This window comes from Scomber japonicus, chromosome 6, assembly GCF_027409825.1.
Source record: "Scomber japonicus isolate fScoJap1 chromosome 6, fScoJap1.pri, whole genome shotgun sequence".
Classification (NCBI taxonomy): Eukaryota; Metazoa; Chordata; class Actinopteri; order Scombriformes; family Scombridae; genus Scomber; species Scomber japonicus.
This window is the reverse complement of record NC_070583.1, coordinates 5,963,555-5,988,851: the sequence shown is the minus strand read 5'-3', so window position 1 is coordinate 5,988,851 and position 25,297 is coordinate 5,963,555. Positions and strand designations below refer to the sequence as shown.

The 25,297-nt window shown below is 38.2% G+C and overlaps 1 protein-coding gene across 1 annotated transcript; it reads right to left on the bottom strand.

Annotated features, from left to right (window-relative positions):
• Positions 1 to 25,032, bottom strand: LOC128360814 (alpha-2-macroglobulin-like). Its single transcript, XM_053321330.1, has 36 exons — positions 24,879 to 25,032; positions 23,114 to 23,294; positions 22,760 to 22,916; positions 22,177 to 22,229; positions 21,425 to 21,445; positions 18,874 to 19,039; positions 18,718 to 18,802; positions 18,440 to 18,584; positions 17,703 to 17,820; positions 17,491 to 17,600; positions 17,247 to 17,414; positions 14,586 to 14,810; positions 13,371 to 13,434; positions 13,116 to 13,261; positions 11,944 to 12,093; positions 10,136 to 10,282; positions 9,887 to 9,998; positions 9,678 to 9,810; positions 8,212 to 8,437; positions 7,599 to 7,725; positions 7,086 to 7,207; positions 6,908 to 6,959; positions 6,402 to 6,485; positions 4,374 to 4,550; positions 3,655 to 3,730; positions 3,315 to 3,471; positions 3,141 to 3,215; positions 2,357 to 2,519; positions 2,068 to 2,255; positions 1,494 to 1,706; positions 1,266 to 1,384; positions 1,032 to 1,122; positions 877 to 945; positions 694 to 799; positions 445 to 486; positions 1 to 105 (listed from the first exon to the last, which is right to left on the bottom strand). The coding sequence occupies exons 1-36, from the start codon at positions 24,962 to 24,964 to the stop codon at positions 101 to 103; spliced, it is 4,359 nt and encodes a 1,452-aa protein (XP_053177305.1). The 5' UTR covers positions 24,965 to 25,032; the 3' UTR covers positions 1 to 100.
• Between the last annotated feature and the right edge of the window lie 265 nt (positions 25,033 to 25,297).

The following is a 25,297-nucleotide window of genomic DNA, read 5'->3' as shown; positions in this document are numbered from 1 at the left end:
TATGGAAATTAAATGTAGTTTATCTTTATTAAACTGTATTGATACATTAGTCTCATCAGTAAGAGACTGGGGCTTGAGATGTGTGACTTCACTTCACTCGTTAAGCTGCAAATCAGAGAAGAATTGTGATTACTTCACTCAAGTGCACACTATCGGCATGTTTCAGTAACTTTCTTTGGCTTCATTTGGTTACTAAATTGACACATTCACTTTAATACTATAGTTAATTAATCATTATGTGTTGTTTACATCTTATTGACTGATTCAAAAATGTCCTACATCTTTCTGAGAAATAACTAAATGTAATTAAAAAGTATTAAAAATTGAGATAGTTACATCATAAGAAAATGTACCATAAACAAGGGTGCCAGGGTTCTTGAGCAATATTTGAGTTTTACTTTGTGATGCTGCTTATATAAGCTTGACTATGTTAGAGATTGTTACCTGCAGCACAAGGGTAGATGTATTCTACCTCATCCTGGTCACCTGAGAGGAGAAAGTATTATTAGATAACAGAGTTCAAACAGATAAAACAATGAAAGCTCCAAAAATTCCCAAACACAAAATAACTTCAAGCTCAGGACATTGAGGGGTTGGGTTAAATCCCAGTGTATGTCAGACAAAACATTGAAAATTGAATTTGTAGTTGTGATAATTGTACAGTTAGATAGAAAAACCGAGTATGTGATTTACTTGGTTGGTAGTAGTCATAGATCTTAACCAAGGCAGGCTTCAGGTTCTGCACTTCGAGCTCCTGTGTGAGCTCTAAGCTGTGTTTGATGGGTGTGTTCTTTATTAACTGTTAGAAGAAAAACACAATCAGTGATGAATCTGGAGAGCATTGTCTTGTATTTAACCACTGTGAGTTCCTTTCACCTTTGTTAAATACATGAGAACATGATCTTCCTTTACTTCAACACGATCCACCAGCACAGCGCGTTTGAGCTGTGAAGGCATGATATTCAGCTGTGTTACCATGACTTCAGCAAATGACACAAATATTGCAGGTTAAAATTACTATAGGAAGCTACCTGCTTCAAAGACTCTGGATGTGGGACAAATCCAGAAAGCATTTTGATATCCAGGATCACCATGTTTGTCATGCTCTCTTTTCCACTAAATCTGTAAGGGAACCATGAAATATGTGATGTTACAAATAGTACAGCTGCGCTTTTCCATGTTTTGAATAACCTCCAACAACATGTCAGGATTTTCTGTGTTCTATAATGGCCATAGGTTAGATCTAATTGCTGCACATTACTTACAGGGACTGAAGGTTCAGAGTTAGTTTAGGTCTCAGTGATTGGCAGTCAGCCTCTGGTGTGACTTTGACACTGAGAGTGGTGACACCAGCAGGGGTTGGGATGTTATAATGAAGAGAAATCTGGCAAGTAGTGCAATAGGAATGTTTTAATGTTCATTCATTTTAATTCAGGAGCCTAAGAGCTCTAGTTGTAGTGTATTGGTAAAAAGGATTTATGTGTACAGCATACCTGCATTGCAGCACATGCAGTTCCTTTAACCTCCAGACTGTACTTTCCTGTCACATCCTGCAGTGTCTTCTCCTGGTAGAGCAGTTTGTTTCTATTGTTAACATCAAATGTCATCTGGCCACTGGGAGACTGGACTGTCACTGTGCTTGAACCCTCTAGACTGAACACCAGAGTGGAGTAGAGAGCCAGAGCCTGAAGAGCTACCACTGTGTCCTACACACACACACACACACACACACACACACACACACACACACACACACACACACACACACACACACACACACACACACACACACATTACTGTTTGTACTCACCAAACCTGAGGTCAGGGATTTTGCCCTTTCAAAGGTGTGTGATTACTGCTTTAGATCTTCACTTATGAAAGGTAGCAGCAAAGCAGGCCTGTTGTTTCCAACTTGAGATTGGTTTAGCATCAGCTTTTTTAACAGCAAGATGACTGGAGCATGCTTACACATCATGGAAAATCCCCACAATTAAGACACACACTGTTGAAAATAAATTGACAGCCTGGAGTGCAGCTCTGCTTTAACCTCAGCTGCTCTGGATGTACCTGTGTAGAGGAGAAGCCTCCATAATTGTTCTGCTGGCCTGTCAGCCATCTAACGATGCGGCTGGTGTAGCCCAGGTCTTCAACAGTAGGGGAGGCACTGAGTTTGGCCAGCATCACATAGGAGCTGATCTCCACAGACAGAGAGGCTGACGTTTCTGTTGCTGTCTGAGACCAGTGGAGGAAACCCCCTAAAAGCATCCACCAAAAAAAAACAGAAAGACATGGGCATGAGGTGAGCTATCTCAACAGTAGTGACGCAGTAATGATTTCTTTTAGTATTATAACTCACCGTCATGTAATGCAACCTTGTCTAGGTGCTCCAGTAGTTGAGCACGGGTCTCTATGTCTCCAGCCATGGTGAAGACGTATGCAAGAATAGCTGCAGTGTAGGTGTTGTTGAGGTCACTGGTGGACTCTTTGAGGCAAGACAAGCTCTTGCTCACCACAGGATGCTGTAACAGATAAAAAATGTGATATACATATTTTGATCCACTCACTCAATTTCAATAGATTCTAAAAAGCAACAGAATTGTTTTATTACTCATTATTTTAATATAATCTATTTGTGTAGAAATATAGGACCAGTTAAAGTTTGGACACACTTTTCAGTGTGTCCAAACTTTTGACTGTAATTCAACACAAATAGAGGAGATGACTGGTCGAAATCAGGCATTCAAAAATCATAGACAAGAAAAGAAAAACAGCACTTGCAGTCTAATAAGATGAGGTTAAGGAGGCAAAGTGTTGGAACACTGCACTGATATTTACAGTATAGATGTAAGACAAATATGCAAAAAAAAGGGTGTAACAAACAAACTGTACTGTAGGTTATAAAACAATACATTCCAACAATAAAACAAGTCCCTGATGCAGGAACAAGAACATCATCCCCCACTGACATTCTACCCAGGAACACACCAACTGTGTTTGCTTGACGATGAAGCTGGGGCACCACTGCCAAAACTTGAAACGTGTCTCTGCTGTTGTATTCTTCTTTTGCTACATGTATGCATTTTGTTTATCTCTGTTTATCTTGAAAAAAGAGATAGTTACTTGTCATCCACAGTACTTACAGCAGCTGAAATATTCATCTCCAAGAACGCAGCAGTGATGTAAGCACTGAGAGTAACTTCATCAGATACACCACCCTGTAGAGACGAAGCATCATAGAGACATCAAACACAAGACTGTATCTCTAACATAGTGATGAGAAATATAGTGCCCTCATTTTCATACAGATGACCTACCTTCATTCTGTTGTGAAAGAGTGTTCCTGACTTTTGGAAACAGCCATTGGGACGTTGTTTTCTCTCCAGCCAAGTCTTTGACTGCTCAATCTTTGCTGGGTCGATGTAGATGAAAGACTGTGCTTTGGCGAAAGATCTCAGTACAAAAGCAGTCAACCTGTAGATAAGTTAAACAGGGTCAGACATTTACAAAAAAGAGATGTGCCTAATCTTTGTTAATGTGTCACCTGTCACTCTGATACACTGATTATACCAGTTAATTAGCACTGCAGTCCAGCGTTGAAATCTGTTTTTCAGGTGTCTACAGACAGACATCACTGTGATTCAGTCATTTTCTTACCAAGTGTTCGGTGTTCCACCTCCAAATGTGCTGTAAGCGCCATCATGATGCTTGTAGTTCAACTGCCTCTGGTAGCCTGTATTATAATCACAGCATTACCAAATCATGATTATGATTATTATCTCAAAAGTTTGGTGAAATAGACCGTTTTTACTAGTTTTGAGAGGCCTCCATTACTTTGAGGTTGAGATGCATGAATTGCATCAGCTCAGAAAGCCTCAGTCCTGAAGCACTCATGCAGCCTGTTTCAAGGCTTCTCACACCTCACTTACTCTGCTGTTTCCTTCCTTCAACATCCATATTCATAACCAGCTTAGCACACTATTGATCTGGTGCTGAGCACTTTAATGTATGTTACTCCAGGCATTCTGTGGTTTCCTGCAAGGCCCCAAATTAACAGCCGGTAATTTTGATTACACAAATTTCAGATTTTAGGTTCTTGTCCATATTTTCATTATACTTTTACTCATTTATTGCATTTAAGAGGGAAATATTGTTATAACTCCACTTTACTCAATACATTTTAGTGATAGCTGTAGTTAATAGTGAAACATTTTAACACATATGAGCTAACCTCAGTGAAAATATGATATAACCTCAGTACATAGGGTAGTTACAGGCATAGTAAACATACTCCTGTAATATACCTGTAATGTGAATGATCTGAATCCCTCTCACATAATTCACATGGAATAATAGGGTGTTCAATACCAACTCACCACTCGTCAGGAAATTGGTAGCTTTTTCCTTGATGGCTGGGGTCATCTGATTTGTGTTTCTCAGGTACTGGAGGATGTAGATGTTGGGGGCCAGGAGAGCCATGTTCTGCTCCCCACATCCATACGGCATCTTCAGCAGTCCATCCAGGTTCTTCAAGGCCCGACCCAGGATGTCACCTGCACAGAAACACTGACCTCTTAAGAAATTAAACTAGCCTCATCTTTAACTTCTGCATTGATTTGGGAGACACATGTACCCACTGTTATATGCCCACTGATGTTGAACAATTGGCTGCCTGGAATTTAATGAATCAACCTACAGTATATGGTTTGGAAATAGCCAGCAGTAATGTAAACATACACACATTGTAGTAAGTGGTTGTTGCACAAGCATCTGTTTGACTCCTAAGCTTTCATAGTTACTTTATACTGTTTACTGTATACACTTTGCATATTGTATGAAAGTGCCATGGTTAAAAAGTGTCATGATTAAGTTTATTATCAAAAACGGGAAAATGCTTTCAATGTCAGTGTTTCAGCATGAAGTGACAGTTATCCTGCCGGCATTGTTTTATTATGTGATAGTGAATATATATCACAAGCAGTGGTGTGCAGTCAGGTGAGGCAGGGTAAGCAGTTCCTCACCTAGGCTAATGAGGAAAAAGAAATAAAAATTATACATATATTTATTAATATTTTAATATTTTTTTAAATTTTGTTTTGGTTGCTGATTTATTGTTGTAAAAATAAAAAATTAAAACATGAAATGTGTTGTTTCAACAATATAAGGAATGCCACTACTCAGGAGAGCTTGTTTTCAAAGCTGGCGTATGTTAATACATGAGGCTGAGGCAGACTCAACCTCTGCCTGTCTGCTGCAAGTGAAATGAACGCAACAGTTTAGGAGGTACACGCATGTGTAGTCTTTTCTCATGCTGTCTTCAATGGGCATCATTGAGCTGGAGCCCGTGCTGGTTCGGAGCTAGTGCTAGAGCCAGTGCTCAGTTGGTGCTAAGGTGCTAACCCGTGCACTTACGAACCTGCTGCTTTTCCACCAGCAAGGAGCCACGTGATTACGTCACTGTATAACGTACCCAGCCCGCTGACATAATCGGTTCTTGCTTTAGACCAGCAAAGAGTTGGTGCTCGCTCTGGCACCCATTCTGAGGCTCAGGGCTGGAGCTTTGACGGTGGAAAAGCAAAGAACCAGTGCTTAGTCAGGCTCTGGCTCCAAACCAGCACCAGCTCCAGCTTGGTGGAAAAGGGGTAATTTGAGGCACAACGCTGCTCTGCCTCTACAGTGGGTTGGCTTCCCGAACCCCCACCCAAGGTCTCGCAATGCTGTTGTAACCTCTGTGCAGTGATTTCAGCTAGTGAAGATGGATATTTTTCATCTGAAAATATTTTCAACCTTGTCTTTTGAGGGGGAAAAACGTAACATTAACTGGGAACCCAACCCCTGAACTAAAGGATTTAATCCAATCCAATCCTTTGCTGAAGCACGAAAAATCCACAAATCTACAAATAAAGTAAGTGTCCCCCCCACTTGGTGCACTGACACCAAAACTTTTGTTTTCCTATGTTGTGCACTTATATGAATAATATCATACAATAGCTATTTTAGGCTTTTCAGACTGATTTTTGCTTAGAGGTTTAATGGTGTGTGATAAAGAGCGAGCAGTGTTTATAATGTTGGTCTTATAGAGTGTGCCGGAGCTGTAAGTCCTGTGTTGTTGAGCTACAGGTGATTTCTTGTTGTACTCTTGTCTTTGGGTGCTCCTATGCTGTAAATCCTGTAGAAATGCAGGTGAATGTATGTCTCAGAAAATTCATTGGCAGTAATTGTGTGCGTGCTATAATCCGCTGAGCTACATTTTAGACATTTTAGGCATTTGACTGACTTTGTAGTGGTTTTAATATTGAATTCTACATAATATATATTTCTGTATGCGATTTAAACTCTGGCTGATCCTGCCTAAGCAGCCATGGACCTCACTGCACGTTACTGATCACAAGGAATCTGTTTACCTAGGACTGATAGTGAAGCCCGGGCAGACCCATCAATCATGTTCTCAGGGAGTTGTAGCTCTACTTCTTCTGTCAAAGCATCATCTGTTTATAGCAAAAAACACAACAACACAAGTATGAGTGACGGTGCAGAAAACAATCCCTCAAATGTGAGACAGACAAGCAGAAGCAACTGTCTTATTATATATGTCATTTAGATTTATTACTTCGTTAAATATCTACAATTTCCAAACCCAAAAATTCCTGGATTTGTTTTAAATATTCAATTTCAAATGTACGTTTTGGGCTTGCTCTTGGTCCTGGTGTTAAAATGTTATTATATCCACAATATATTTAAAAAATAAACAATTAAATATCATATATGAGATACATTTAGCAGAGGGTCTCAAAGAGGAGGAATTTGTGGAGCATGTTTTCCATGCCTGCCACATGCACACTCTGACAGGGCAGCAGTTCTGCATCCTCGATATAAAAACTTGGAAATTCCTGTTCTAAACCATACTGACCATTTGGGCAGAGCAGCCAGTTGTGAGTCTTTGTCATCTCAGTTCCTTCAGCCTGAGAAGGAAAGAGATGGAAGATCATGTAAGTAACACATGTGCTCTGTCAAAGTTGATTATTTATTTTATCATCAGAAGTAGAGTATACACAGTTTTTCTGTCATCTTGTATTAAAAGTGCCCACCTTTACTATGAGAGACCGTGTGACCACATCGATGCGACCTCTCTCTGGCACGGTTACAATCTCATTGTTACATGATGTGTCGGATGTCACAGCTTCAGCGCTCACTGTCACATTCATGACTCCTAATAATGATCATAAACCAATGTATAAAGATCAATGATCTACATATAACTAGGAGTGTTTTATTAGAGGTGGATCCCTCTCCACTGTGACACAGTTTGAAAGTATAAAATGTGAAGGGGATGAAAAGCAAATCCCTTTTCTTCTTCTTTATAATTTATTTTACTCTAATTAATACATTTTAATAATAATGTTTGTTAATGTTTATTTGCATGAAAAATAGTTTTTTTAAAGACATCTTTCAATTTCAACAACTTATATCAGTTTTTGTCAAATTATTCTAATTGATTACCACATGTGGGAAATCAGAAACATAATTGTAAATATATAATATTTCTAACAATCTGATTGTATTTAGAAAATCTCTACACAGGAAACAGGTGTGACACTTACCTAAGACTGAGGGTGCCAGGCTCCAGCTGAGGGTCTTGCGTTCATTGGCACACAAACAGGAAGTGTACTGGTCATCAGAGAGAGGGGTGAGGGTGTAATCTAAAGAGGGTGTTGGTGTCACACTGACCTGTTCAAGACACGTAATCTCACTTTTAAACCAATCAAGTTACAAAAATATTACATCATATTGGTATTATTAACTAAACACCACAAAATAAATGAACTATAATGGAGGGGTTGCAGATTACATCTGTTTGGTGCACCTGCTTTTGACTGTATAGATGAGTCTCAGTCTTCTCACTAAACTTACCATGCAAAATAAAAATATACTCTGACAAACCTAGCAACAGAGATCCTGAAGAAGACAGACGACTGAATACTTACATTCATAAGGTGGACACAAACTGGACTGAAAGGGCATATTAATGCTGCTTTGTTTCTGTAGTATGTGTAATTAGACAGTTGTTTGCTAACATGTTACTGTATTAACATAACTTAATGAGCTGTATGTGAGGCCTGTGTCTCTAATCTGTGCAAGCATGCAGTGCAAATGTATTTTGTTGTGTCTCAGATTTTGACGTGTTAGTATTGTGAGTGTGAAAGCATTCATTACCATGATGCAGTTGGACAGGTAGTTGAAGACAGTTGCCTTCAGTTCAAAGTGTTCCCCCCGGATGATGGAGTAGGGCAAGGTGAGCTCGAGGAAGAAGGGCTGGAAGACAGTGAGCTCTTTACGAGGAGCCAAGCCAAAACCATGAGGGGACAGACAGAAAGCTTCCGTCTCCCAGGTGGTGATGGTGTCTGGGACAGTTAAGGACACATCTTTTGTTCCAGACTCTCTGGAACAAGACACACACACACACACACACACACACACATTACGTGAGTTAGAGAAACATATTTTCACTATCTCAGATTGGTCAATGGGCCTCTGGCAAGAACAGTTATGCCTTCCTGTCCTAAACCTCTTTTTTCCATGAGGTTTGCTTGTACATGTGGTGCAAGTTGGATTTGGAAATAATTGCACATCACTTGTACAAGTGGTGCAATTATTTCTAATATTTCATATGTGTAAAATATATAAAATAGCAACAATATAAAAAATAAAAACAGAAAAATGAGAGCAAGTCAGTATGTGTGCATACCATGTGCATGTGTGCGAGTGTCCAAGTGTGTGCATGTGTCTGTAAGGGACATTGGCCATCATACATGAAAACTGTGAATGGCACAAATATTTTCAAGATTTGTTCCATTCACAGACTAAAACAGAAAAACTTTGCCTATTGCTCTAAAGGTGGAAATCCTGCAATCTGAATGCACTGCACACAGTCCTGTTAGAAAGTATGAAATAACAGATTCCAGTTTTACACAGTGAAATAGTTTGGAGCTCTATCAGAGCTGTCAAGATATTTTTATATTATATTATATTATATTTATTATATTTTTTAAATCACAATCTGCATTTCCTCTTGAGAGTTTCAAATGATGCCCAGAACTGTGTGCCACTGCTGACTCCTCACAATGTTTGCTGTAGTGGCGTTACTGCATCAATGGACTGGAGATAGGAATTTCAGAGTTATTACTGTATTTTAGTCCTTGATGGCGAACTTCTGAGTTGCTCAGATACAACTGAGCGCTCATCTCTTATCTCTTGTATCTCTTCAGATAGTTTTAGTTGCTCTTTTTCTTGCCTCTGAGATGGTTGCCTTCAATTCATTACTGGGGCTTGTTAAGAGACTTCATGAGGCTGATTGGCTTCCCAAAACATGATGACTACAATGAACATATACATATTATACATATTAATCCAGCTGAAAATACTCAACAAAACAATGAAACAAAGAGACGTTCATTGACCATGCATAATCAGTGTAGAAGGGCAGAAACTTTTGAGTGTGTATGAGAAACAGAAAAGGAGAGACAAGAAATGCAACTTCATTATTACTGATTGCCAATACAAAAAAATTTGTTGCCTTTTTTCAGCTTTTTTATCACATGAAAAAAGAACTATGGAGTTTTGGTTATGTGTGTGTGAGATGACAAATAACATCACGTAAAGTGTCTTGTGATCTAACTCACCCAATTTCCACCAGGTCCCAGATCCAAGTCTCAGGGAAGAAACTGCGGGCTGTCTCTATTGGTGGAGCAGCTCCATGATCCATGTCCGCAGGAGAAAATTGCACACGCGCCATTTCTGTATCATAATAAGTAACTGAAGACAGAGGACAATATTCAATCAGAATCAAAGGTCAATTTGATTGCATTCAGCATGCGTTAATTGATAAAGCTAAAGGAAGAAGTCTCACCATGAAGGATGGTCTTGTGATATGGTGTTCCCTTGAAGTTCACACATGATGGCATCCTGATAAACAGATTTGTTGCCATCTTCAGGCCCAATTTCTACACAAACCATCAACATTTAAAAATGTCACTTCAAAGCAACATCTACATTATCATATGTATTGTGCTGTTTGTTACTTAGTATTTTTGCTTTTTCACAGCAGATGTCAGCAATTAATTTAGTACACAAGGGTTACCTCAAAAACGGAGTAAGAATCGTCATCATCGCCATATCCAGGGAGTGGCAAAATATATCTTCGTTGTCTCACATTTATACACCCTACAGGATCTTCAATATCATTTGGAATACCAGATGCTTTTTTAACAGGCAACAAATTAAATATCTGAAAAGAAAGAAAGATATAAAAGTCAACTTGAGAACTATAGGGAACTCTTTTATAACAATGAATCAGTTTGGAAAGCATCTCTATGAACCATCCACGTACTGATGTCTTACTTAGCACAAAAAATCCCTGAACATTTTGTTGCACTGTGTTTGTGACTTACATAAGAAACCTAACAAGTTCACTTCAGAACATTATGAGCGTCTTGGTTTAAATTTACTAATCCTGGCCAGTTCCACTCAGTGTCATGCTTTGGAACATCTTATCAGGAAATAAGAAATGGAAAGCATTCCTTAAAAATACATTCTCCCTACCAGTCCCAGGATACAGACCTGCAACGTTATGATTACAAACCATAGACTCTATATAAAGATGGACATAGAAAAGGTGTGACATCACCCATTGGTTCACATTGGAGTCAGTTTGAAGCCTAAAACTGGAGGTGTTTCGTAGTCGAGTGGTTACAGCACATGCTTCATAATCACAGCATCCCTAGTTTGACTGAGGCAAGGGATCTTTGCTGCATGATATTCCTCTGTCTCTCTCTATTTCCTGTAGGCCTCTATGCCATGTACTTACAAATAAAGGAGAAAAAATGAGGGGAAAAAAAGAACTGCAGCTTATGGTCAGTGCTGTCTTTTCTTTTCAAGTTGAACACCAAGAACTGCACACTTGGGTTAACGTTAGCTACATTAGCTCAATTGTGCCAACCTATTGTAATCACGTAACATTAAATTGAGTGAAATACTGAGAAGCCTATAAATCAAAATGACTACCAGCACACCTCTTAGAGGGGCATGAATTTTGCAATTGACGCCATAATGGCCGTAATGGTGAAAAATGATTGACTTAGTAGGGGAGAATGGGGTCACATTCCTAAATTTCCCCCCTTATATTACAATATTGTGCATTTTCACCTCTCTGACTGCTCTGAGCATCACATCTAGAGGAGTCTGGCTCTTGTTTGTCTCCCTGACAAAGCTTTTGCTATCTTAGAAGAAAGAACAAACTACATATATCACACCATATGTATACCACCCATATGAGACAACCAACCACAAAGAGAATGTTACAAGCATCCCTAACTGGGATTTTTTTTTTTTAAGATTTTGTTGGCATAGCTGCCTTTATTTATCAGTTGCCCGACAGGAAACATGGGGTGTGACATGCAGCAAAGGACCTCCGATCAGGATTCGAACCAGGGTCGGCTGTGTATATGGCATGCGCTCTAACCACTCAACCACCTGCGTGCCCCAGATTTTTTGCTACTAGCAAAGCTAACAACCACATGGCGTAGCTAAGAAAACAATTTACCTAACACTCTCTCTTCATACTTTTTAATGGTAATGATTGTTTTACTATAAACTCATTGTGTAAAAGCCTAGAAGAGAAACACTGAAGAGTTGGATATTTACATTTTCACATGAAAAACACTAAACGTTCTCTCACCTCAATGTCAAGCAGTGTACTTCTCACCTAAATTCTTCTAGAGAGAAGTTAATATTTTTGAATAGGAGTCATTTGGAGTATCTAGTGGCCATTGTTTTAGCTTTAGTAGTTGCTGTTTGTCACAAATCCAAAATGTAAGACAAAACAAATGTAAGACAGAACACATTAAATAAATAAAGTCATCTAATGTATTGGCTGTGGTTGATCTTGACCTGGTCTACATTCAGAGTCTTCCCCGGCTCCTTGATGAGGACGCTCTGGTCCACAGCACTCACACCACATAGAGAGTCTGGCTGGGCCATTAACTGCAAGGTGGTTTCCTCTCCTGGGACAGCTGAGGATGGAGAAAACTCTACTGACACCTGAAACAAATATAAAAGAGATACAGATCTTAAAAAGGTGTAAACTTACTGTATATTCCTCCAGCAAATTGTCTAATACAAGTAGGTATGACAATATGTACATAAAAGAAACGTTTAGGAAGATGAACTGATTGTTCACCCACAGATTTCTGTCCAGGAGCTGGTCAATTTGTCTGTCTAGAGGGGTGATGGATCTCAGTGGTGAATGGAAATGCATTGAAGTTATCTTAAAACATGATTAGATTTAATCCGTAGCAGATTTAGCTGACAACCCACGTAGCTCATGATTTTCATGATTGTGTTTCTTAAGATATAGTTCCATTTGCTTCTCATCTGACAAAAGAAAGCTATGAAATGAGGCATGCCAGGGGAAATTATTATTGTCACTCCCAACTCTGCAGTGCTGAGTTTGGTTTTTCCTTGTCGGGAGTGACAAGGTCCGAGCCTAGATGACAGATATCACAGTACATATTTCCATTATGATAGTCGTTCTGGCCTGACTTGAAAAGTCAACTTGACCAGCGAAAATATAACAAACAAGGGTTAGGGTTAGAGTTGATGGACAGAAACCAAGGATATTACAGCTCTGCTGTCTTAAATCTGCAGCCATGTGTTTATGTTCAAACTGCAAAAAATTGAAGGTCAGAAAAAAGGAACAGAAACAGACATTGTAACATAAGTTAACGTAGCTTACTTATTTAAGAAAGCCTATGGTAGTGAAGTAATTTCACCTTTTTTATGATCTTCACATTTGTTATATGTATTGCATTTTCTTGTTTTTGTGGATACTGTGTTGTTTTAAGTTACTGTCTCTTATTGTTGTTTTTGTGTGGCCACATGTGGTCTGGAATAAAGTCAAATGCCTGGCCTGAAATATTGTCCCAGTCTGACACTGTACTTACTTGTTGCACAGATTAATCAAACCCCTGTGAAACTAGAAGCCAAAATATTAAACTACACATACATATAATGTATATGTAAATCTGAAAAGTTCAGGTTCATCATCTTCTTTTCACACTGACCTTGTTACTGAAGCATTTCTCTGTGGAGAAGTCTTCACTGTGGGCGATCACAATCTCACTGGGGAGGACAGTATAAGCAACAATCTGGACCATTGGTGCCATATCTGGAGTCACTTCCAACTGAAAGGACAACTCGCCTGCAGTCACTGAAAAAGAAAATCAAATGTTATGATCAAACACATCAACCAAGGCAACACAAATCCTACTAAACACTATTTTGTAAGTGAGAATGTGTCTACAAATCTCTTCACCTACCGGGTTCCTTAAGCACTGCGACCTTATGAAATTGTTGTCCGATAATGGCTCCTCTGGATAATATCTGGTGGAAATGAAAAGAAACATGAACTGTAAACTTTCCAGAGGGAGCTGCATGTGAGGGTGAATTTAATCCTAGCTGTACGTCTGTACTGAAACCTGAATAACCTGCATAATAAAATAATACTCTCTGCAGTACAGGGGGACTCACCTTGACTTGACCCCATCAGTCAATCCTCAAATCTTAGCTTCAAACATGATGTGTGTCTGCCCCTATAGTTTAATGTTCTGCTTAACTGTTTGGTAGAGCACATTTTGGGTCACTATATTGTAACTCAACCTGATTAAATCATCTCTACCACTGAGTTTAGGTATGTTATGCTAAAAAAAATCCACTAGATGTCACTGTGTCTTTAAATAGTGTGACTTTTAAGTTTGCCACATTAGTAGAAGTTGGCAACAAAAAAGTCAACCCACAGTGGAGACATGATTGGTATCATATTTTTACAATCTATATTTTCAGAGGTCTGATTATTATTTCATATTTTATTGATAAAAAATAAAAGAAATCTTGTAAGGGTCATTTTAAAACAAACAAAACAAAAACATGCTGTACAAATATTCATTTTATGGTAAAGGTAGTGGAGCTAAAGTATTATCATTATATATATATATGTGTGTGTGTGTGTGTGTGTGTGTGTGTGTGTGTGTGTGTGTGTGTGTGTGTGTGTGTGTGTGTGTGTATGTGTGTGTGTGTGTGTATATGGATACACATACACACGCACAAAAATACATACATACATACGTACATAATACTAACACTGGTAAAAACAACTATTTCCATGGTAATAAATATTAATAATAAAAAAGACAAATGTGGGCATACTAACATATTACTAACATTAGAACAGTACATAGTTGATCCAAAAATAATTTGTGCTGTTGCACCACCAGAGATGAATCTGATTTATCACTTTAAAAGGCAGCATTTGACCTTTTCTCTGTTTTTTCGTATTTGTAAATGTGTTTGATACTTTTACCATGAAGTGACATAAACACAACTATTGGGTCTATTTGAAAAACATTAACTGTTATTATTGCCCCAAGGAAATATTTTTAATTTTCTTTTTGAGAACAGGTAAATGCTTAATGGTAGGTTGCCTAAATGTTGTGATTCATCTCAAAGTGTAAATGCTCTTTAAACCCAGTACTCACCAACCACATCACATCCACAAAGCCCTCGGTCTCTCCTGCTATAGCATATTGGATATATATGGTTGCTTTTCCATCACAGGGAAGTGGTTTCAACTTCTTCTTCACCTCTAGAGAGCTGACTGTTTTAGAATGAGGAGAAGATGGCTTGACCATAGATAGTGTGTGATCTGCAGTCCCATGGTGTAGATTCCGGTATGTTCGCTCCGGCAATAATGTCACGCTAGCCTGAATTGTAGAAAAGAAGTGCTATTAAAAAGCCAACAACACAAATAATGAAATATATAACAGTTATGGCTAATTATCATTATTTAAGGATTAAAGGATTACTGTCAGTGGTAGAAAGATCACAAAGAGACTTTTGATGATGTTCTGTTAATTCCATCCACTGAACAGGTCTGTCAAGCTTTCACATGTCTGAACAGGTCTGTCAAGCTTTCACATGTGGTAAGAACTCTAACCAGAACTCTGACTTTATTGATAGGCATAAGTGTGTCCCAGGCAAAGGGCAAGTAATGACGTTCCTAAATAGACAAAACTTTTAAATAGAAATGAAAACATTTAGCTTGTATTGTATCTGTAGATGTAATCTCAGTACATTCTTTAAAATAAGGTACAATGGTTCCAAAGTTTAAGCTGAACGTGTCGTGGATTGCTCATGGTTATGACAGTCTCTATTTTTCATTAAACTGTCAAAATATGTTGATCTGGTTTGTCTTTGGTGTCCAAGAAAATGTGTCACATACAAGAAACATTCAGTCATAAAATCAAACAAAAGCATCATATCTAATATTTTTCAAACATTCCTTTCCAGTGCATGACTGGCTGAAGTATCTTTGTGTTTTTCTTGGTGATGCTCTCCCACGCCTTCACTGCAGCCAATTTTAGTTATTGCTTGTAGTGGGGTCTCTGCCTTTAGTCTGGTGTTCAGCAAGGGAAATGCAGCTCAGTCGGATTGAGATCAGGGGCTTGACTTGGCCAGTTGAGGATATTCTATCTCTAGACATAATCTTTTACCGTCATCTCTCAGCCATCAGAATTTGAATTTCAGACAACTGGCAGCTGCATGAAGTGCGCCTTTGCTGTCCAGTACACAAGCAAATGCATTGTCTGTCACAGTGTCCAAAACTTTGCCAAGCAGTCCATACGATGAATGAATTTGTTACAGCTCTGCACCAATAACATCAAATGTCTGCATGCATCTGATTCTTTTACATGTTACAGAGACCTAAGTGCTCAAAAGTTGAACTGTTTTTGCCCAGATGTCAGTTGTGGTGGAAAGGAAGTCTACCTCTCTGAGTGTGGCCTTCAAGTTAGATTCTATCACCACATATTCTCTCTTTAGGTAGCCAGCAAACGTCTTTCACTCTTTGTGGGTATTTTCTCTATAATGTGTCAAAATGAGTCAACTTTGGAAATAGGTAACATCTCCTTTACGACATACTTTTTGAAGAACTTCTTCAGATCTTGTTCTCTACCACCATGTCCTGCTCTGAAATCTGATTTGTGTAGTTAGTGCATGCATGCAACGCTGGCATAGACACCTCTCTGTGGGTATCTGTGTTTTGTTTCTGATAAGTTTCATATTTCTGTGCTGCCATATCAGACCCTTTTATAAATTAGATGTTGTATTTATCACAGTTGACAGTATTTGCTGCTCACACAAAGACAACAAAATAATTTGCATGAATGTTTATGTCATTTACAGACACAAATTAATCATTTTAATGTAATTTTTTACTGCCCAACACTGCTGGAGATCATTCTTGACTTGTGAAGTCATAAAGGGCTTTTTTCTAGTTTATGAGTTATGTTATGAAATGGACCGTTTAGTCATCAGCTATGCAAAACCCATTTGTAGTCCTACTACCAGTAGCAATACTAAAAAAAGTAAAAGTAAAGTCTGTCTGTCCTGTGGCTACCCAGTCTCTATCTTTCATTTTCACCATTGTATCTATGAAGCTTCTATCAGATTGAATCTTGCTCACTTTGGTTCAACTGGGTGCGTGTAGGAAGCCCTAATTGTGTATCCAGTCTGCTCATCACCACCATAAATGCGTGGTGTCTGTTTTTCAGGATAATGATACAGTTTTGAATCCATCTTTGTTCATCACTATTCACGCATCATGTGCAATTAACTGCTTCTTCCTCTCACAGCATCTCGTGTCCTCTTCCTCTGTGTGAATGCGTTTTTTTGGAATTTTCCTTCTGGGTATCATATGTTATACAGATTGTAAAGGCCAGCTGAGACAAATCTGAGTTTGACCTATTTTGTATAAATGAAACCAGATTTAAGGTGTTGAGTCAGTCAAATAAAGACAATACTCACATTCCCATATTTCATGGCAAGAGTTGTCGGTCAACTAACTCAACTATTGAAGTTCCATTTTAGCTTCAGCTGAACTTCAGAATCTACTTTTACACAGGACAAGGGCTGTTTTATTGTGTCAACCATCTCTTATATTGGATGTTACCAAACAAATGTCTCAACTTTGCCCATTAGAAAGGGGTTGATGCATTGATTCGGGTTGATTGGATGTTAAAATCACTCCAAATTAAGAGACATATTATGCATGACAGTTTATTAGTGTAGCTTTTGCATCTGCATATTTTACTGTCATCATGTCTGACTATGTTATTAAAATACCAGAATATTTGACTTACTGTTAGTTGAATGTTGTCGTTGTGATTAGTTGTGTTTATTGAGAAAGTGGCGATACCATTGCTGTCAGTAGTAAGGTTCTGTCGGCCTCGTGCTGGCCTTCTTTCACCCAGAAACAAGTAGACCAGCTTGTCAGGAATAGGTGTATCATTGAAATAAACTGCTTTAACCTGATGGAGATAAAAAAAGATGTAGTATTGGAAATGCACATGGCTTCAGTTATACTGTGTACAGAATCACACTTACTTTTCCCTCCACAATTGCCCCTTTGTTATAAATCTTGGGTGTGTCAATAAAAGACAACTTTCCAACGGTGTAAGATAGCACTATTGTTTTCCCTTGTGAGTGTGAAATACCTACAAGAAAAGCATCTATGTTACTACAGCGTGTGTGTCATAGTGTTAAAATATCTTAAAACAACAATGATTTAATTATTTTGAAAAATAACTCAAACTTACCTGTCCCCTCCTCTTCCATGCTGGTTTTGAGAAACAGTTTATCCTGCAGGAACCTTATGGCATTTTTAGTAAAAGTGAACATTGGGATCCTAAATGTTGCACAGCCATTCTTTTCTGTCTAGATAGAACAAAAATAAAAATATAATATTAAAACACATGAGCACAATTGTCGCTGTGAGTCTGCTCATAGGCATGACAAAGCTCTGAGCAAACCACTGAGGCATCTGTAAACTTCAGAATGTCTTTGCAACTGTATTCACTCAATGTGGACCTATTACTATTAAACTGTATGCAACCCAAACTAAAAGACACATATGTTGATTTCAGAATTAAGCCCAAAAGTCCAATTCAGATTGCCATCAAGGAACAGGTCATTGAAGAGGTTCAGTGCTCCACTTTATTTATCAGTTGAAATAAATGCCATCATGACAATCTGCAAAAGTTATTATTGCTTAGTTTGGTATCTAACTGAAGCTAAAATGTCATTGTCAGGGGGATCACCTGTCAGGGGATCACTAAAGTTTCAGGATTCCTCTTGGATCGATAAAAGACCTTTGGCTTCACCAGCCACGAACAAGCTACAACATAAATTGAATAGATTTACCTCACAACCATGTAACCACTTAGAGCTAGGCACAAAACCTCTTGGTTTGTGTTAAATGTGTGTTGCATATTTATATCATGTGTTTTGTTTATTTTATTACATTTTGTGTTTAATGTAGTTAAATCAACTGTACCTTCTTTATCTCCCTATAGCACGGCATAGACATGTCAGGGTCTCTCTGTCCATGTCCATCAAACGAATCAATTCTATAATGACCACCCAGAGGTCGGCACAGCTCAAATTCAATGCTGCCTGGCACAGGCTGTCCATAAGTATATCTGATTAGATGGAAAGTTTTAACAAAATCACCACATTGTCAAAAAAGGTTCACCAAATCAACAATACAGATTTAATTTCATATCATCATAGGTCATGAGGCAAATGCATCTGTGAGAAAGCCCCACCACTTACTTTGCACAGACGTCAACTTTGATTTCTTCATCTCCATAGCTTATCTCATCTGCCACTTGAACTTTTACCTCAAATTTTGGCAAAACTGAGAACAAAATATAGATATTATTTTTTATTCATTACAAACAGTGAAATGAAAAAAGGAATACAACTCACCATATTTCTCCACCTTGAAATGGTGATTGTTTTTTTGTCCATCAATCCACACAATTAATTTATAGGTTCCTTCAGTGGCCTCTGAGTTCAAGGAGTAAGACAGTTGCAATATTTTACCATTGGCTGTGGTGTTAAGCCATTGTCCAATCCGGTTGCCTCTAGCATCCTGTTAAACAAATAATTGGGAAGAACATGTATTTACCAAATGTTGGAGCTGGGCAACAGTGGTGGCTCACTCAAAATGACTAAATTCATGTGCAGTGAACATCCACCAACACCAGGTTCAGGTTTTTTCAAGTTTGTCTTGATACAAAACCAATGTGCCATGAAATGTGTAAAAATGGGTCTTAGTCGATTTAACAGTTCCTACTCTCCATAGTGACCGTAAAGCTGTGGTCAACAATATGCAACTACAGCATATGAAATGAGAAGAAGAGGGTCAAAATCCACAACCCCCATTCCCTGTAAACATACATTCCAAAGCTTCAGCAACATCAGTTAGCTGAATTGAGTGGATATTTTGTGAAGTGAATCTATCAAATGAAATGTCCTCTTTTTGGTGTCCACAGACTGAAGTTCCTCATTGAACCATGGAAGAGGAACTTAGAAGGGATTAATTTCTTTAAAATATATGTTTTTAGGCTTTTTTACCTTTATTTATATAGTAACTGGCAGAGAGTCTGAGAGGAAACAGGGATAGAGAGGGGAATGACCTGCAGGATAGGTCCTTGGCTAGATTCAAACCAGGGACTCTGCGATTACATGACTTGCTCTAACCACTCGGCCATCAGGGTGCTCCAGAAGTGATCATTTTCTTTGCAGATTAGATGTCGGGAATATTTTTGTAATCTGTAATTTTTGAACACTACACTTTTGATAACAACCTGCTCCAACTCTGAGTGTTTAAGGTCAGTCACCAGCTGTTCTTGTTATTCTCCAAGCCACCTCAACATCCTCCTGCCTCAGTGGTGGACATGGATTAGGATTTGCATCTGTTTTGTGTTCTAGAGATTTCCTTTGTGGTATCCTGAAGGGATAGGGTTGCTGGCAACAGCTGGCAAAATGAACATAATTGCACCAAGACTCAGTAGAAGAATGTCAGCAGCATTATATGGTAGCATAGTATGTGCTTCATGTAAATGAAAAATCTGTTCTGACAACTACTAGAATGTATCCCTCCACCACAGCTCAGCAACTTTGTGTAGAAACAAAAAGAGGGAATTGTGTACTTAACAGTCTGTAACTTTGGAACATATTGACTTGATTTAGCTAACTGAGTTTGCTGAAGCATGATATTACCATCAGCTGACCTTTGGAATGCATATATTTGCACAGAACAAAGATTGTGGATTTCGGCCCTCGTTTCTAGTTTAGTGGCATTCAGAGGGAATAAAGTGCTGCTTGAAAGTTTGTGAACCCTTTTAGAACTTGATCCATTTCTGCATAAATATGACCTAAAATGAGATCAGATTACCATCCAAGTCCTAAAACTAGATAAAGAGACATCAGTTAAACAAATGAGTCCAAAATGTTACGCTTGTTTATTTATTGAGGGAAATTATTAATTAATCTGTATGCGGCAAAGGTAAGTGAACCTCTAGGATTATGTATATAATAGTCATGAAATAGACTGGGAGGTCACAAGGGGGACTCCAGGCTAACACCTAGGAAAGGCCTTTACTGCAATGGCTACAGTCAATGTTGATGAGTACAACATCAGGAGATCATTGGTGTGTATGGTGTGTGTAAAAGGGTTGCAAAGAGAAAGCCATTACTTTCCAAAAAGAACATTTCTACCGTCTGTGGTTTGCTCAAGACCACATGGATAAGCCTGAAGGTGGCTGGAAAAATGTGCTGTGGATGGATGAGACCAAAATCTAATCTTTGGCTTGAATGAGAAGTATTTTCTTTGGCAATAAGCAAATATAATATTCAAACATAAGAACCTCATCTCATCAGTGAAACATGGTGGCGGTAGTATCAAGGTTTGTGCCTGCTTTGCTGTGTCTGGACCAGGATGACTTGCTAACATTAATGGAGATTTGAGTTCTGACTTGTACCAGGAAAATTCTACAAGAAAATGTCAAGATATACATCCATGACCTTATGCTTAATAAAAAGTGCATCATGAAAAAACGTAATGACAAAAAACACAATTTGTTCTACCAAAGCATGGTTAGTCAAAGTCATGACATCAATTGGATGGATTTTTAAGTCCTAGTTTTAGGACTTAAAAATCCATCCAATGTAAAAATCGAATCGCGTTTTAGGTCATATTATGCAGAAATAGAGAAAACTGTTACGGGTTCACAAACTTTCAAGCCGTACTGTAGCTTTAAGGTCAGTATGGAGAGTAGTACTCACTGTACAATGGAGGTTTATAGCGGTACATAATGGCACATCAGTATAGAAAAAAATACTGGAATAAAAATCACCACTGGCTAACTGAACTACTCCTCTACATATACAGTTTCACAACAATAAAAACATGAATAAGCATGAATAAAAAAGCATTAGGTTGTGGGTATTTTCTTGTTTACCACCGTCTTACCTCAAGTTCAATAGTGTCGTACTGTAAAAAGAGAGCAGAAAATGAGTTAAAGTGTGGGTTGTTTTGGTTGTTTTAACAGCAACCTAAATAATGTAATAACCCTGAAGACAGCTTCATCAATTAAAATAAAAAATCAATGTGTGTTTTCATTGACATCAGACACAACAAAAAGGTTACCCATTGTAGTACAAGGATGTGCCACAATCCAGTTGCTGTAAATAATGACCTGCAACATTCTTGTTTGCATGATTTTACTGTTCTGTTAAATGATGAGCAGCCATTTCTGTGTTTTGCTCCAAGTACAGTTGCAGCCAGCGAGACACCCAATGTAGATTGCAACCTTATTTCTTGCTTTTATTCATCATTGAAAAATAAAATTGACTTCCTTATATCTCACACTGTGAAGTCTTTTCATGTTAACACAGTTTCATTTTGTTTCATTATTCTCTCACAATGTTTCCCTGCTGATAAATGTTGCAACATTTGAAATTTGAGTGTCATATTTGAAGACTTTTGACACATTCAGATTTACCTAAGGGGGGCTCTGGTTGTACTATTAACCCAGAGGATCAACAGCAGCCCTAACACTGAGTTATTTATACATAGTGATTAAACATATACCCCAGGCTAAACAGCACTATCATGTGATTAATAGTTTGGGGTACAAATTAAAACCTGCACCATTATCATTCAGAAGTACTTAAACTGTTTTTTAAACATCATCGTGAACAGATGACAGTTTAAACACTCACCAGCTGACTGACAGGTTTAAACTTGGTGTCCAATGAAATGACTCTGAAATGTACTGAGAGAAATGGAAAAATATTACATGGATGTTTTACAACTCATGGACAATAGTGTCAAACATCGTAACAGGCTGCTGAAATGTGTTTCTTTTATCCAGCCAGACATTGTCTAATTATCAAAGTTTCAAATGAAACACAATTAGAGTGAGGCAAAAGTCACTAATAGCTTTTCATTATCTGTGCTAGTCTGTCTTGCATCTATTAACTTGGAACACTATTTGTCAAAATCAATGTGATGTACTAAGATGTACTAAGATGTACTAAGAGGTCTTCAGTTTACTGTTGCACTGCACCTGTCTTATCTGTTTAACAGTTCAGTTCTTACTGTTTCTTATATTATTCCAGTTTCAAAGAGGGTTTGAAACTAAAACCAGCATGCACTACGCTAAAGGCTGAGAGAATATATACAAACACACTATGGATGTGGTACTGCAGTCAGGAAAGACAACACATGCTAACAAGAATGCAGAAGCTTTACTTGATAAAGAATTGTACTATGATGCATATTACATCATCTGTTCAAAGTTACCTGTTTGTCCAGGGAGGTAGATTGGTTTATCTGTTTGGACGAATGTCATTGGTTTGTAGACTTTGATCATGACTTTCTTCAATTCTTTTGAGTGAAATGTGTCGCCTTGTACCTCCACCTCCAATTCCTGCACCACATTGTTCTGCACTAAAGGAGCCTGTGAAAAAAGGATCATTACATTGTTTTTTGCTTAATCTGCTAAAAATATAAAAATCTGGAGATAAACATTTTTTATGTAACTCAAGTCTAAATATCAATGGTAAAAATATTAGACGAACATTTAGGATACAAACATTCTTTTGTCAAATAAAGAAAATGAAATCAAATGAATCAAAGCCCGTTTTAGGACGTGACCTGAAACTGCGTGCAGGTATGAAAGTCTGTGCTGGATGTCTCCTTGAAGAGGGTTGTGTTCGTCTCTTTGGACATCAGAGTGACGGTCATGACAAGACTCTCGCTGGGCCGCAAGAGACTCACACAGAATTTGGTCTCAGCTCCAGCTTCAAGAACCGCAGGAAAGGTTACCATGTACTGTCTACAGCCACAGAAACATACACACATACAGTAGATATTAGGGGTGTGCAGACGAGCCGATATGCATCTAGATCTACAGTCTATGATCTAGATACATGGGGTGCGATACAATTCAGGGGTGATACATTTTAATATGGAACGATTAGGTACAATTCGATTGGATATGATGCTATCTGATACAGTTCCTTGTTTAGTAGACATTCATTTTACATCAGAAGTCAGTCCTATGAATGACTACAATTTAAATAGATACATCTCATAAAAGAGCAGGGAACAAGTATTTTTTTTACTTTTTTCATGTACGGGTTCAGAACCATGTCATTGTGTTTATTACTGTAATACATTGCACTTTGAGAAGTTTGCAAAGCCCCTCTGTCAATGAAAACAAACTTAATATTTAGTCTTCATTATTGGCACAAATTAGAAAAACTAGTAAAGGAGATGAAAGAAATAAAACATTTGGAGAGAGTAGTATTCAAATATATTCAAATGAATTGCATGACATTTGATATTCGTTCGAACTTGAGTTTTGACAAAAGTGACAACGCTAATGCTCACAAAAGAGAACAATGAGCATGTTACTGAGGTAGAAATTTATAATAACATAATTTCAAAAGAGCTTGTCTCATTTCATAAGTGCTTGAGCCAACACAAGAGACTTAAGACAACAGTAACAGTAAAGGCCCATCCACATCAAGAACTATAATTATAACTATAACTATAAGTATATAGTTTTAAAAATGGTTGTAACTCCAGTGGATGGTGGAGTCCACACCACAACTATTAAGCCAAAGACAGTAGTGAACAATTGTTGGATCACTTTCAGAGTGATTTGATGAATGATAGAAACACTGACAACATCAACATGTTTCCACTAAACCATACAGCAATCAAATCTGCCTCCAACTTGACATTTACAGTACAACTTCAAAACTTGCAAATATCATCTTCATTTTGGAAACTGAGTGATGACTTATTGACTTATTTATATTCATTTATTTTATTGTGGCTTTGCTCCTCTCTCACCACAGACTAAAGCGCTGTAAATTGGAGCAGAATGACACCCACAGGTGATTTCTTTAGATAGGTTTGTCTAAAGTTTGCAAATCTTCAGATCTGTGTTCATACTGTGTGTTACTGCAACAGCAGTGCACTTTTACACATCAGACTTCAACATTTGCTGCTGTCAGTCAGCTCAGTTTGGTCTATAAATATAGAAACATCACAGCAACTAGTGTCTGCAATAATTCTTAATGTTACTGTGACGAGTATCGTGGTAGTTTTATGGGAGAAAGAAAAAGAGAGAGAGAGAGAGAGAGAGAGAGAGAGAGAGAGAGAGAGAGAGAGAGAGAGAGAGAGAGAGAGAGAGAGAGAGAGAGAGTTGTAGACAGTGAGCTGATGAAGCTTTCAGCAGCACAGCAGCTACATAATTCATAACTTCATAACGGTTATTTGTTACACAACCTACTAGATACCTTACTGAAACTCATGCTGGGAAAAAAGCAGCAAATGGCAATAATCTGGTCTGCATCAAAAACATATTACATAATGTTAAATGTTTTTCAGGCTGTGAAGGTAAACTTACGGTTCCGCCACCACTTGACCCACAAACATCCAGCTCAGAAAGACAAACAGTGTCCATGTCCACATCTGAATCCCAGGAAGACCCATGTCTGACTGTGCTGAGCCCAAAAGTCAACATTTTTGAAACATGCTCTGCTATAGAACCCCACCCCCTGTCACCCACACACACACCCCCTCTACACACACACACACAGATTTCCACATATGTGCAAACACACACCCACATACTGACAGTAAGTGACTGAGATACATTTTGTTTGTGGTTGGTTATTACTGTAAAACATCAAACAATATGAGAAATATACAATATAACAGGAAAATAAGTTAGTTAGTTAATAAGTTAGTTAGTGCACCCACCACAGTGTCAATACACCTTTGATGCATATTGTTCTCCCTCATGCTTGCCATAAAAAAAGTTCC

Coding starts and splice junctions, on each gene's coding strand:
- LOC128360814 (XM_053321330.1), bottom strand. CDS start 24,964: ATGGGTCTTCCTGGGATTCAGATGTGGACATGGACACTGTTTGTCTTT. Junction 1,385..1,493: donor CTGCATGTGCTGCAATGCAG/GTATGCTGTACA, acceptor ACTACTTGCCAG/ATTTCTCTTCATTATAACAT. Junction 487..693: donor CTATGACTACTACCAACCAA/GTAAATCACATA, acceptor TTCTCCTCTCAG/GTGACCAGGATGAGGTAGAA.